This window comes from Tachysurus fulvidraco, chromosome 18, assembly GCF_022655615.1.
Source record: "Tachysurus fulvidraco isolate hzauxx_2018 chromosome 18, HZAU_PFXX_2.0, whole genome shotgun sequence".
Taxonomy (NCBI): Eukaryota; Metazoa; Chordata; class Actinopteri; order Siluriformes; family Bagridae; genus Tachysurus; species Tachysurus fulvidraco.
This window is the reverse complement of record NC_062535.1, coordinates 10,324,398-10,339,851: the sequence shown is the minus strand read 5'-3', so window position 1 is coordinate 10,339,851 and position 15,454 is coordinate 10,324,398. Positions and strand designations below refer to the sequence as shown.

The window sequence follows — 15,454 nt, the reverse complement described above, 5'->3', positions numbered from 1 at the left end:
TTGTGTCTGAATTGTTTTTAGCCATTCCTACTTTTGATTTTTCTGCTTCAGATTGTCATGTTCTGATATGCTGTTCTGATCAACACAGTTGTAAAGTTTGAGTTACCGTTGCCTTAATGTCAGCTTGAAGAAGTGTGACCAATCTCTTCTGATCTCTTCGTGAAAATCGCAGTTCTGCACTTTCTGGAAAACTCAAAAAAGAGCCCTTCTGTCAGCAGCAAACATGATTGTCATTGAGTTTATATTTATAACTCATTCTGATGTTTGATGTGAACTTAAACTAATGATTATATTTACTTGGATAATTCCATAAAATATTCCTAATAACGTGAGCTGATTTTTATGCCAGTCCAAAGAGGCCATGCGTTATTCTATTTTTTCTTTCTTGTTTTGTCGTAATAACGACTTAATTTTCTCAAGATCTCTGCATAAGAACATGTTCTAGAGGCAGCAAAAGCGCAGTAAAGATAGTATAGATGATCGCATGCTCTTTACTTTGATCAGGAACTCATGTGATTGACAACTTCCACATAGGTGTCCGACAAGAAGGAGGTTTTGATGTCTGCATCTTTATCGTCGAAGAGAATAGAGTGACCCTACTGCGGTTAATCAGGCCGCTGTTTCGGAAAGCACAGCTAAACTAACCGCAAGTATATTGTAGGAGCATTAATAGCACTGACAGAGGAAAGCGAGCATCCAAAGCTCTTACATCACAGAACAATAAATTAATACAAAACAATATTTTTTTATAATTTGTTTTTTTTTTCAAAACAATTAATAGTATGAGAATAAAGACTTAACGTTTCAATAATCCGTTAAAGATCATGTGAAAATTAAGTCGTTATCACGACAAAACAAGAAAGAAAGAAATATCATAATTCATGGCCTCTTAGGACTTCCGTAGATTTTGGTTGCTCATTAGGTGATCTGATAGATTTCAGCACCATTCCCTCATATCCACAAGTTCTAATACAGACACTTATGTTTTTGACATCTCGAAATGATGAAATGCTGAAAAGACACATGCCAATAACTGAACAAAGCCATATGGAGTTGTTTTGTTAGGCATGCGGCTTCTAGCCTTCGTTTATCTCCGTTTCCATACTGGAGGACAACCTGCAATGACAGCTAATCAGAAATCCTTTTAAATGAAACGTTTCTTTAACGGAGACGTCATACGGCCTCTTAAGGGTCACCACGAAAGAAAACACCAGAGTTTGTTCGCCTCGGGTAGAAAATCTGAAAGGAATTTGCGTGTACATGTATGTCGAGAGGAGTAATGGGAGGTGAAGTGTTAATATCAGTCAGCTGTTGAGTGTTACACTGTCAAGACAGGGTGGAGTTTCCATCTTTTGAAGAATTTGATGCTGTTTTGTATATTTAGCAAAATTCCATCCATTCTAAATGACTAAAATTGCCCAATTGTGTAAAAGCTGTGCGTTTAACTCCTGTAATTACATTCTTACCAACGGTGAACCAAACTTTAAGGTAATTTAGGTAGAAATAAGATAGGATCAGCTCTTCATAGCTTAGAAAAAAAATGGTAAAAGATATTTGAACTTTATGTTAATTTTCAGATCAGCTCTATACGGCATAAGTGAGTTTAAAACGAATGTCTAATCATCTCTCAGGTGAAATGTTTTGCATTGCGTTAAGTGATTTAGAGCATTAATTAAAATGACATTTTCCTAATTTATATGACATCTGATGTATCTCTGTGTAACAACGTGAGATAAGTCATCCGAGGAATGGAAAGGTTGGAAGGAATGAGAAAGAGGGATGAGGTGGTGAGGGACAGAGGGAGTGAACTAAATGAACGAGAATTTGGAGATAAGACGTTACAGCCGGGTCGTGCTGTTCTGCATTTTGTTAAACTTAACAAAGCTGGCTTGCTGTTTTCTTTTCGCAACTGGGTCTATCCATCACACTGTTTCTAAACAATCAGGTGATATGCGTTTGCTCTGTTGTATTGGGGCAGTCTTTCCATCAGATAACTAGGAAGCTTTTAATTAAACAAAATGATTGAGTGCCCCTTGCTCAATGATCTATCCCTCATTCAGGGTGTATTCTCATCTGACACCCAGATGAATAAATGAATACATTTGTCAAGCAAACAGATCTGATGTTTTACAAAAAGGTTTATCTGAAACAGAGCCAATACGAACCGACCGTTAATGACCAAATGCCTCACAAGGATAGCCTCAGTATTGACCATTGGTGGTACCTATGAGGTGTTTCCTTCTGGTTATTTAGGTAAAGGTAAATGCTTTGGCTTTTAGGAGTAGTATAAATTAGCTGCATAACAATCATTACAAACGGCTGTGCAGGGATCAAATCAAAGCTTCTGTAACAGTAACAGTGATGGACCAATGATGGAGGCATTTTAATTCATCTTATATCCAGAACTCATAGCCAGGATCATTAGTTTAATAAAGCAAACTCTTCATGGCATTCAGATTCATTTTCAACATTGCATTCATTGGAAAAGATCTACAGAATTCGTAGAAGATGAAGGAACATCAGGTCACAGTTACTATTTCCATCATCTCATCCACTTGCTATAAATGAGAGAGTGTGAATTGTGTTAGCATGTGTGTGATGATTAAATTAACTATCCTTTGCATGCTTATAGAAAAATAGTGACAGGATTGAGTGCATTCTGTTCTTTTGCTACTGCTTGACTCTTTTAACTGACTTTCCTTTTCCTCTTCCTGTCCTGTTCTTGCCAAGTCTGGATGTATGGCCTACAGGACAGTCCCACTAAGTCTGAGGCCACAGGTATCTATTTCTCTTTGTACTGAATGGTCACTGTGCATTGTGCATGCCCTTGCTCCCTTTTTTTTTCTTTCTCTAATATCGTCCTTAACGACACACCGCATTTCTTTCATTCACATGACTGAGGATTCAGTAGTTTACCACAGAAACAAGATGTTTTTTTTTAACAAGAATCTTCCATGATCAACCTCCATAATAAAGCTGTATCTAAAAATGGCTGCCTCATGTATGACCTTATTTGCAACCCTCACCAGAATGCAATTATCATGAGTTTGAGGAATGACGGCATGCAAATAAACATTTCAGCCACTATTTTGCTCATCCCTTGGAAATAAACAGCGTTCGGCGAGGCTGGAACCATCTGGAGAACATCTTCCTCACACACAACTGTTGTAATTGGTGCAATGCAGGAAAACACGTGATGTTGCCTTGTTTAAGAAAAAAAAAATATATATATATATATATATACCCTGAAGCAACAATACTATTCTAGTGGAAATGTTTTGTAAGAGTTACATTTTTTCAAGTGAGTGATCTTAAATACAGTAGCGGAAATTCTCGAACAATTGGAGGTGCTTAAGAGCTTTTGCCAGAAAAGCATTCGCTTGCACTGTGTACACTGGCGTCCTTTTGGATTTGAGGTTTCCAAGAAAGGAAGTAAAATGTTTGGACCAGAAGAAATGTAATGTAGTGTCTAAACTTAGAAGGTCAGTGTTGTTTTATGACATTCAGACGCATTTGTGATCTTTACGGGAAACACGTTCGTGTTGTTTAGACACTGCATTATTGCTTAAAACATTTCTGATTGGATCGTTCTGTTTCAGACACTTTTTATGTTAAAGGATTTCGTGGGCAACCTAAAAAAAGGTGTTTGAGAAAATTGAACAGCACAAGTGTGCCTGCAGGCTTGTACAGGGTGTCTGCTGCTAAAACGATCCTGATGCATTTTCACGAAAGAGCAAATAGCCATCTGTCTGACATGGAATTGTTTTACGTAAGCTTAACACATAATATTTGGATCACAGATAAAAGTACATATGGATACGTGTAATGCTGAATGCATGCGACGTGATTTCCCAGACTAGTGATCTGCGACAACTTCCAGACACCCCCCCCCCGACCCCCCACTGCACAGCTTGCCAGCAAATGTTTCATATTTTCAACAGCAAAAGCTGCAGTAGGAAACATCCAATGAGAGTCCATGAGGAAATCATATTCATCTGCTGTCATGTGCAGCAGATCAACGAATCCTATTCTATTAAGGATATTTATTTGTATAAGAGGCATTGATATAGATTCTAAATATATATTATTTACCAGTTCCTGCACATTAGACCTTCAGTAATCTTGACAAAACAGACACGTGATCGACAGCTCTCATTTTTATTTCTGTGAAAAAAATAACAATCAGGGCTCAGACATGCTTTGTTTGCGATCTCACCACGTACGGTTTGTGAGCCTCAGCTGTGGCTTAGTGTTCACTTGGAATAATACATGATGCTTTTATAGGTTACTATTTTCATTTCTCTAAACTATTAGCATGGCACATTGTGGTATATCAGTGTAGTATCTAGATCGTCTCCTGCATGCTTTCCTTCCCGCCTGCCATTCTTCTTAGCCACTGCTTGTTTATGGCTGATCTGGGATCACTTTCCATTGCAGCATGCAAGTTTGCATTCCATATGCTGTTCGTTCACCTCCACAAACACATGCCAAGATACAGAGAGAGCGACAGAAAGAGAGTTAAGGAGGTAAAGAAGCACCTCCCAGAGCATTAACTCATACCTGGAAACTGCCATAAAGTGTATAAACATTGTAGGAAAATACATGCCCATATGATCTGACAGCTTTTCATAGTGTTTTACATTTTCTAAAGGAAGTTTGGAGTTCCAGTTATGATTTAGTAGAAATGTTTCTGTGATTTTCCAATTTATTGTTGGACAAAATCTGTACACAAGATCTGACTTGAGGCTCTGGATTGTGTTTTACGCTAATACGCCAGCTGAGGTAGCAACAATGGCAAGTTAAATCGTTTTCCGCAAAGTGAGCAGGCAAGAGAGGAAGACACAAAGTAAAGTAAGGAGGGAAGGAAGAACCGACAAAGCGCAAAAGAGCAGCCGAGCTCAAGCTAAAGTGCTTTCCTCTCGTGTTTCACATAAACAGACTCACTCACTCTCTCTTTCTCTCTTGCTCTCTTGCTCTTTCCTTCTCTCCGAGTCCACTCATATGTTTCTATTTAAGGCTTGGAGTGTAGGCTGCTCCGATTGGAGTTGTTCACCCCCCCTAACTGCCGCCTAACCCGCTGAATGGGAGGAGAGAGAGAGAGGCCTTGCTTGTGCTCGTCTGTTTATTTTCCACCAGAAAAACTCCTCCAACCCTCCACTCCACGCTCACATCCCCGACTGTTAGCAGCTCTTCCTCTCTTTCCCTATTTCTGATTTTTCTCCTTTCTACTTTTCTTTTTTCCCCACTTGCTTGAATTTGTGCTATGGAGCCCCGACGACAACACAAGCCTAGGCAACTGTCTCCTCCTTGAAGGAGCTCCCCATTTTCTTTTCTTTTTCCATTTTTTTCTCTTCCGATGCTCCGGCCTCGGCTCGGGGGGAAGCTCGATCTATATGGCCAGTCGCTACAGAACATGTGCCAAGAGCAGGGGCTTCCAATGTGCTAGGCTGCGGGGGGTTGTGGGTGTAGGTGTGGATGGCAGCGTACAGGGGCCGCAGGGGCATGAGGGGCAGTGGGGCAGCAGGCAGGTGGCTTACAGCGTGTTTCTTCCCCTCGGTGCCAGGCCTGGACGGCAGTGAACCCATGGTGCTGGAGCAGTACGTGGCTGTAGCCAACTACGAGCGGCAGGAGAACTCTGAGATCAGCCTGCGCGCCGGCGAGACGGTGGACGTAATCGAGAAGAGCGAGAGCGGTGAGTCAATAAAACATATATTTTTGTGTGCGTGTGTGTGTGTGTGTATATATGTGCAAACCTATATGTGCTACAGTATTTCAATCATCACTTGCTGAATACTGTAAATGTGTGCAAGTTTATGTGGCTGTGCATGCATTAGTAATAAACAAAAAAAAAGGGTTTCACTGGATTTACGTAGAAAACTGCATCCTGGAATGGATATAAACACTGGAACTCACATAGTTACTTATGCTAGTACCAATTCTTACTCTTCTTTCCTTAGTCTTTGTCCTCAAGAATCTCTCTCTCTCTCTCTCTCTCTCTCTCTCTCTCTCTCTCTCTCTCTCTCTCTCTCTCTCTCTCTCTCTCTCTCTCTCTCTCCCCTCCTTCTATGCTGTGGTCTCTTCCCCCAACCTCCCCACCCCACCCCCCCTTGAATCTGCAGTCTTGCTCTTGGCTCCACCTGGAGGTGTTGTTTTGGCTGGTTGGTTCTTTGGTCAATCAACTGCTTTCATCCCCCCCCCCCTACCCCCCCACCCCCACGAGCTCTGGGCTTGAGGCCAGACTGTTGTCTTTCCCATTAGGAATGTCTTCTAGCCAGGCATGATAACTACCAGCAAACCACCCCCCCCCCAACACCCCCACCACGTGAGCCAAGGTTGCACTTTTTCCAGCAATGCAGAACTTGAGATGACCAAGAAAGACTGACAGAGAGTGAGAAAGATTCTGCTTAATCAGCTTTCTTTTTTAAGTTAATCTGCAGATGGAAAACAAACTCAAAGGCAGACACTTTTACTGTCCTTTTTTCCCATCGCATTTGACCTGTACTTTTTCTTGGTCCAGGTTTGCAGAATATGTGCCTGCAGCTAGCAAAACCTTGGCCCCTGGTCGAGTTTGCCAAACACTTTAGCCAAACATTACATACTGATATTTTATCAGTTCTTTGCATGCTCTTAAAACTAAGTGCTAGTGCAAATGTTTCTAAGAGCTAACCTCCTACAGCAGGGTGTGTTTTTACCATTAGCCCGATTTGAATGGATTTTCTGTATCTCTTATTTTCTCTGAGTACAGTAAGTATATTGTTTTCTGCAGAGGAACCAAGCCATGGGAAAGCCTACGTTCTTCTATCACATTTAAGGTCATGGTATACAAGTCTGATCTAATCAGGAAATTTAGAAAAGTCTCCCTGAGGAGAGAAGTTCAAGTTTCACAAAGTTTTCTGTTGGGGATTATTTGAAGCATTTAAGATGTTTAGGTTTTAGGAATCTGTGTTAAAATAATTTAAGCAGTTAACAGCTGCACTACTGTAGTTGACAGACACTTTTTAGTAAAGTAGCTGTTTTCCTCAATCGATATATACTGTAAGCATAATTTTGATTAGACTAAAAGCAATAACCAGTATTTATTTGGTTCAGATAAATCTGCCATCCATTTCCCAGATTAGTATTGAAACCTTGTTTTGTCTAGTGAAGAAATCTACAAATGTAGAAGTATGTAGTATAATTTTTGCTTGATTCTTTGTTTGTTTTTTTGTTTTTGTTTTTGTTTTTTTCACTTTATTGTGTTCTGGGGAGCCATGCTGTCCTCCACTGCATCTAAGATCTGGAGCACTGATGACATCATCTTCAAAATCTGCCAAGCCATGTGTGCTTGTTTAAAAATCACAGACGTCCATAACTATGTTATACGTTTATAGTCAACTCGTGGCATTTGCTGTTATATTTACCTCTGGTGTGCTTCTCTCCCAAATGTACTGCTGTCATTGAACTTTTCAATAGCTATTTTACTACCTAGCTCCTCTGTTGTGGCCTTCACGTTCCTTGTTTTTCCAAGTGAAGGACATGTATGTAGTGACAATGGCTGCACTTTTCTTTTTGGAGTTTATAGCAGCAAATGGATAATGCTGGACCACTGTTTTATGATTTGAACAGTCATTCAGATCTTAGATAAGGTCAGTAAAGGCTTCTGTTAGGGATAAACCTTGAAGAACCTCACATCATTGTTCTGGCTTTTGAATCCAGTACTCAGGATGTTGTTGTCTCTTGATTCTCACCCCTTGGCTTCATTTGCTCCAGTTAAACTCCAGCTGTTTCACTGGAAAGCTGAAGCAAATAGCGCTGGACCTCAGTAAATTGTCAACATGTTGGAGAGAATATATATCTGGCAGAGCTTATGTATGTCCATCTGGCGTTACATCCTACTGTATTATTTAGTAAAATGCTAAAGCGAGCTTTTAAGTGAGAGGGAAAGAGTGAGTATTTCCAGATCCAGGCTTTTGAGTGTCATGAAGAAGTGGCAAAATCGGTCCTGAGTCTAAGTTCTCTGTCCTTCTGCAACTTTCCTTACACAAAAATATAAGCTTTTTCAACACACACACACACACACACACACACACACACACACACACACACACACACACACACACACACACACACACACATATATATATACATACATACAAAGAGAGAGAGAGAGAGAGAGAGAGAGAGAGAGAGAGAGAGAGAGAGAGAGAGATTGAAGCTCATGGCAGATTTAATGAACTGGTTTTACACGGACAGGAAGGAGCTATTTACCAGTAATACCCTTCACTGTGTTATATTATATCAGGCTGATAGGCATCTGAAATTGCCATTGCAGGAAATGTTTGGCAGAGGCTAGGCAGTTCTGGCTTTCCTCTGTGTCATTAAGAGGAAAGGATGGAAAATCCCTCTCTTCCTGGCTTTCATAAAAGCTTCTAATGACTCCTGCAGCAGCCACAGTGCTACTATGCCACATAGCTCAAACCAACACCAGGACAAAGCATCTCGCTTAAAATTTTAGAGCTGAGGTTAGCTAGTATTCAAGTGTACTGGATTATGTCCACAAGGCAGTGTGGTACAGTACTAATATGCTATTCAAAAGTTTTAATTAAATATAGAAGGCCAAAGGATTCTTTGGGAGAGCCCAAAAAGTCCAACAGATGGTATCCTAATCAGAAAGGGAGCATTTAGAGCCTTTTAGAAGGCTCCTTTTTGATGGAACACTAAGGTAAATCCCTTTATTTCTATGAGTATATGAATGCAAACCTTTGCTACCAACATCCTGAGTTCCACGCCCTTCTCCACCCTTTAGTCTCTTGGGTCTAGTCATCGCAGACATTCACCCCACTAACCCCAACATGTCTTCTAGAGTGATCTTTTCCTAATCCTGGATAGATTGCATTTGTCTTGGCCCACTTCCCAGTGAAGATCCGGTTGACTGAATGATGCAAGGACCAGACTAAATCTTGGCTACAGAAGGTGGAGCCATGGCTTCTATGCCAAACTGTGGTAAAAGGAAACTCTGCTAATGTAGTCCTGGTTTATTGAACAACAAGAGCATATTGGCATATCAATGATATTTCTTATGCTGGATGTTCATTCACATCAGACAGACCGTTGAATGTTCGTTGAGCTTCATCGAGAATATGACTCAAGTCAATTGGTGGAACTTCTTGAATTCAGATTCAACATATTTGCTCTCAAAATACAGCACGTCCCCACTCTCCAACTTGTATACAACACAGTATTCTTCTTTTCTATTGGGATTTGCTTTTAGAGAACCCCACAGTGTTTAATGTTTTGTCAATATAGCCCTGGCCCTTGCTTCTCTCTTTGATATCATTTAAACTCTAACCACAGTTGTAACCCAACCCTTAGCTTTGACTCTATTAAGGACTCTAAAGTAACATTATTTCATGCTGATCCAGGATTGACGTCCTCTTTCAGCTCCTGATGTGAACCATCGCATGACTTGTATTGAAACTAGACCCATATTAGTGTGAAAGATGGACTAAAACTAACACGCTTTTAAGTTTTGACCAGAGGCCTAGCATGAATCCCTAAGTTTTCTTTCATAGACCTCCTGAGCACAGTGATTCAACATAAAATGTATAATTCTGCTATTTAGGGGAAAAAAGCTGAACAAAGATCAAATAACCCTCTAGAACCTCTGTTAATTTGTTTTGATAGAAATGTTTTAACATGTTTTGATCAGTAGATTGTGACTTCTGGACGTGTCCGAGATTTAAGAATTTGTAAGATACAATTGAGATCAATTTATTTGTATGGCACTTTTAACAATGGACATGGTCTGGAAGCAGCTTTACAGAAGTATAGAAAGACAGAATGAAAATTTTAGAATTTTTAAAATTGAGTTATATTTATATCTTACATTTATCCTTAATAATGAGCCAGCCCGAGTTGACGGTGGCATGGAAAAACTCCCTGAGATGTTATGGGGAAGGAACGTTGCGAAGAACCAGGCTCAGAAGGGAACCCATCCTTATTTGGGTGACACTGGACAGTAAATAATGTAAATGTAAATAATGTCCTTTCTACAACAATTTGTAGTCAAGACAGACCACAGTTATACTTGTACTCTGTTTAAAATGCATATTTTAGGCTCTTAATTTTTTAATGGATTTCAATGTAGGAGTGCTGATCTCGACTCTGATCCTGTCTTTAATCCACCAGTCATAGTCACAGCCAGAATAGCATTCCTACTTTAAAGTCCTCTTTGGGTTTCAGGACTTATTAACTCTGAATTCGTAATAGACTAGAAAAATAGGTTAATCTTTCTTGGACCGTGTTAAAGGTGGTCCTACATTTATGTGGATGATAATGTATTGTTAGATATGGTGTTTGGTCAAACAAGAAAATAAACACCGTGAAAACACATATGAAGATGAAGTCAGTGTTTTGGAATTGGATATCTAGCAAAAACTGATTTTTGACCATAGACTGTTGGGCCAACTGAGCGATAAAAATCAAGGGAACTTGTCTAGCACCACTAATACTTATACACAGGATAATAATCAATATTCTTCTAATTAAACATGAAGAAAACAGTAATTTTGTTTTTATTTTAAAAATCCCTCTCCCCATCCTCTGAAAAAATTATTTATTGGTATATTTAGACATCAATACTGTACATGTAGCATTAGCTACCTAGCCACTTTTGGCAGAGGCCAAACAATGGAATTAGCACCTGTTTTGATTTGTCCATGTTCAGCATTGAGTGTCTTTGACATGTCACACTCCACAGTGTTGGTTAATGACGCATTGCTTTAAGAATCTGTAGTTTTTTAAGTATTACTGTTTCTATACAGAGTATAAATAAGTATATCTGTGTTTTATATCTTTATTGTAAATGGTGAAATCAAACCCACTCTGAGATGCTTGTGTTTAAAGATTTGTGTTTAAAAATTCTTTGTAAGGTTATCCCAACAGCGATGAAAACATCTCACACTTAAAGTCAACATTTTATGTCAAACTTGCGGCCATAAAATACTTCATTTGTTTACACCGATTGAAAATGTCAGATAAGTCGATTTCCATTTTGTCGGCAGAACGGTACACCGGCGTTCTGACAAAAATGGTTTTAATTATGCCATACATATGCAGTTATAGTCATTGTTGTATGTGCAGTATTCAGATTCTATAATACGAATGTAGATGGGTTAAACTAGGGATAGTCGAACCAAAGTTTTGCGTAATGTGCCCCTAGCTAAATAGAGTTTGTGAAGTAAATATTGACTTTTACAGTAAAACTACTAGGAGGCTAACTTAATGAAAACAGCATGTTAGGCATCAACTCTTTCCACATTTCACTGTTTTTACTTCAGTTCTTAAGAAGCTAAAATTTTTCAGTCTTTCCCTTCTTTCCTCACATATTAGTACTACACTCAAGTTTGTATGCTAACTAAGCAAATCATGTCTGTTCTTTCTGTCTAAGGGCTGGACAAGAGTCTAATCCGATCCATCAGAAACCAAAAATTAAACAGATGAAAGTCTCAATGAGTTCAGAGGTATCAGAGGTACCTATAGTTTTTTTTTTTGTTTTTTTCCCTGCAGTGTAAGCATGACATATACTGTATGCTTCAGGTGCTTGCATCATTGCAAAAGACTCCAGTAAGAAAGTGAGAGGAACGTTCTTTCCTTCATTTCTCTCTTCTTTTTTTCCACTGCTGTAGATGAGGGGAATGTGTGGGGAAGAGCTGCTTTGAAGTACAGGCCAGACATCTGCTTACTCTCTCCACCACACTCTCTATTCTTCTCTCTCTCTCTCTCTCTCTCTCTCTCTCTCTCTCTCTCTCTCTCTCTCTCTCTCTCTCTCTCTCTTTCTCTGTGTACCAGTCTCCTGATGGGCATGGTTGATACAATTAGCATTGTGTTTTGGCTAGCCCTATTTACATTCTTAGAAGAGGGTGAAACAAATATAACAAAAATTTGCTATAGAAGCTTTGCATATAAAATCACCCAATTATATCACATAATTATATTACCTAACTTTGCATACTAAAATATTATTCATTTAGTACATTTAGTACATCAACTCTGTTGAAAATTAATAAATTACATCATTTTATAGTGTTAAAGTAAACGTTATGTTGCTAATTTGCAATTCGACCCCATCATGCTAGATGGCGATGTTTGTATCACTGACAGCTCATCTCTAAGACCACAAACAGCTTCCAAAGAAGAGATGATTTACACAAACCAAGTGTTGTTAACGTGCCAATCACGTCACTAGACTTACCGTCTCCTTTAGCGACATTAAAAAAAAAACTAAAAAAAACACAACTAGTTTCTAAAAAGCTGTATTCTTGTATGAAAATGATTGATGATTCAATGTATATGCAAATTAGTCTACATGTGCCGACTTTTATCAACATTGAGCATATATTAGTTATTTTTCCTGTGGAAAGAAGTCTGAATAAACCTTCAACAGTGCTCAGATACCTCCTGTCTGATCTAACCAGTCAATAGTCTAAGTTTTGAATTAAACCAAAGCTTTACCTGATTTATTTATTTTTTTTGCTACCGTCTTTGAGACCTGAGAAAAACGACAGTGACAAACAAACTCTAATTCAAGTTCTGAGCACATGTAGGGTATTAAAGAATCTGACTCAGAAAGAGGAAATGAGCACATGCAGTTGGAGGTTTTCTATTTATTATTTTTTTTAATGTATACTCTTTCATGTGTTTGAGCACGTCCTTTCCATTGACCTTCAGTGTGCTTCCAATTAGGCGACATCCCAAAGTAACATGCTGACATGTAGCTTTTAAACAGCTGCTGCTCATGTCTGCAGTTACATGAGTTTTTTTTCCACACTTTTTCAAGAATGAAGCCGAAAGTCTATTCAGTGGCAACCTTGTGGAAAAAACCTCCACCTTACCACCGGCAGAAGAAGGAGAACTAAGTTTGTACAGTTTCGCTCACTCCGTTTGTGGAACAGCTGATGCAGGATGAAATCGAGCATACACTTGACAAAAATAGTGCCTGCTTAGGACTTGATGTAATAATCAAAAAAACCCAAATTTGACCCTAAGAACGTGAGGAATTGGTTGGGGTAAAATCGGTTTGTTTTCTTTCTGTCAATCTGCAGACTAAACACTGGCTAACAAAATGTTCCACTTTATGTTTGTGTTATGTCTGCATTTTGTGTGCATTAGGTCTACATTATATCCGCTAGCACTGGTATAAGACTCTGACTGATTGATTGAGTATTATTTACTGAAGTGTCTTTGAGGAACTGATTGAACCTTTGTGAGTAGCCCATGTGTAGTATACAGAAAGTTCCCTGTTTTATAGATTTCAAATAATCACAACACGTCACATGCCAGTTTTGACAAAATGTGTTTGATTTACAGCCATATGGTTGCCATGTGCTGCCTGCATATATTATAGATCTATACCATCACGTCATGATTTATTAACCTGTTTTCCACTCAGATTTGAGGCCCGTTTTCACAAAAGAAATGCAGGTAGCTCAACATTTCTAAATAAATACACGACGATGGAGTTTTTGAAACTTGAGAATTAATTTTGTGAGTTTTCCCCCCTCCAGATAATCCCCTTTCATAAAGTAATAAAATAATTACAAAGTTAAAAAAAATAGGAAAACAGTATGTTGGCTTTTTCAAGCCAACATAATTAAAAATGTGTGAGAATAATTTAGACCTTATTAGCCAATGCTTAATGGGTTTCCTCTTTACACAGACTTTGTGAGCATCAACACAGTCAGTGTAATCTATCAGCGTAATTCAGCTACCATTACCTCGACTTTATCACAGTAGCACGTGGCAAATTTGCTTTGCCGGAGACGACCACAAGCCAAAGTGATCTTGACAAGCCTCAGAAATACTGTAGACATCTGGTTCATCCCTAAGGTTTCCTATCTGGCTGCTTTCCCTGATTTTGAGTTTGACACCAGTCCACACAGCAGATGATGTTGACAGTGAAGGTGTTCAGTCTACGTTGTCATTTTGCTGGTGTAGTAGTAGTGCAGCTGAGTGGAAAATTTGCAAATCATTTAGGGAAAATGGAAAAGATAAAAATTGTATAGATGTATAAAAAATGTATAAGTGCAAGTTTTACACTAATCCATTCTTTCTGAGGATATAGGATCCATTCACTAAATATTTGCCTCAATTTCCTCATGACTTCAAATCTAGACTTTATATCTACTCTGAAGGCTCACAACACCATTTTTTCTTGGTGAGATTATCTTATGTTTGGATTGTTGTCCTGTTTGTAAGCCGGGGTGACTGAACTCAACTGCAAATATAAAAAATATCGTTCGCATCTCATCAGTGTCGTTCCTGCTGCTCAGTTTAGCCTAAGTGAATAGTGCTTTTGTGGTCGAAACACAACGAACAGAGGCTGCTGTTTTGCATTCTGATTTCAATTGACTCTCTATGCTGGTCCTAAAAGGTTCCCAGTGGGGCTGACAGGTAGACAGTATCTCATTCACACTAAGGGGACTTTCTTTACACACACACACTTTTCCCTCAAACAGGGTGGCATTAACGTCAATCAGGTGCTTGTAGTCTGTGGCTCGAATGAATTCAATCTCAAACGAGTGCTCTCCTGGTCCTTTGGCACAATCTTAATGAAACAAATGTACAACCTGGTGGTCCAAGAGCACAAGACCCTTAATACAAGCAGAGTAAACACGAGTATTATAAATCTCTAAGAAGTTAATCCAGGTAGCTTGATTTACAGCCACATACTTGCAAGCTGGATCAGTGCTGTTGACGTTTTGTAAATCCACTTCTGCTCACTGCAAAAAAACTCTAAAGACTTCGCTCACATTATCCAGAGAAGCACAGAGATCTTTTGATCAACATTTTCCGCATAATACACACAGCACACACGAAACACTGAAGTCATAATTACAACCCAAGCTTTTTGCCCTGCTATAAAAAGAATAGCGTTGTTGGCATTAGCCATAGTTTCCATGTTGCTGGACTTTCCTGCAGTTCCAAACTGTCAGCATGCATATGTGTGCACGTTGATCAAGTTCGTTTGAATTCTGCATGCGTGTCTGATTTCAGGACTGGACATTATTTCAGGCGTGTGGGCTGGGTCGGGACATATACTGGTCTGACAGCTGACATTGTGCAAATTTCAGCACTGATTGATGACCACAGGCACCAAATCTGCTTGTTGCATGTTAACAGAAGAGCAGTTGGGCTTTCATAACACATTCAGATGTATGTCAAAAGCTGTGAAGTGAATTGAACATTTGATGTAGTACGACAGAAGGGAACCTTCAAATATGATTATGGCTACATTGTTCAAGACTCTCTTTGTCTTTAGAATTTTTATGAAGAAGTTCACCTGTGATTTTGCCTTTTGGGATGTTTCTGTGACGTGTTCTGTACTGTATCTGCAGCATACAGGAACATGGAATTGGATTTTCCTCAACCTAAGCATGTTCCTCCTGTCATGGTTTCTTCCTCATATTGTTTCAGG

The 15,454-nt window shown here is 39.1% G+C and overlaps 1 protein-coding gene across 8 annotated transcripts in view; it reads left to right on the top strand.

The window, feature by feature from the left end:
- Positions 1-15,454, top strand: part of sh3pxd2aa (SH3 and PX domains 2Aa) — a 103,385-nt gene that overhangs the window by 67,571 nt on the left and 20,360 nt on the right. For 5 of the 8 annotated variants that reach the window (XM_027156355.2, XM_027156349.2, XM_027156362.2 and 2 more), the window contains 2 exons: positions 2,731-2,778; positions 5,564-5,692. In XM_027156355.2, coding sequence (XP_027012156.1) covers positions 2,731-2,778; positions 5,564-5,692 — 177 coding nt within the window. The remainder of the gene's footprint in view (positions 1-2,730; positions 2,779-5,563; positions 5,693-15,454) is intronic. The other 3 variants (XM_027156354.2, XM_027156353.2, XM_027156361.2) reach the window with 1 other exon arrangement.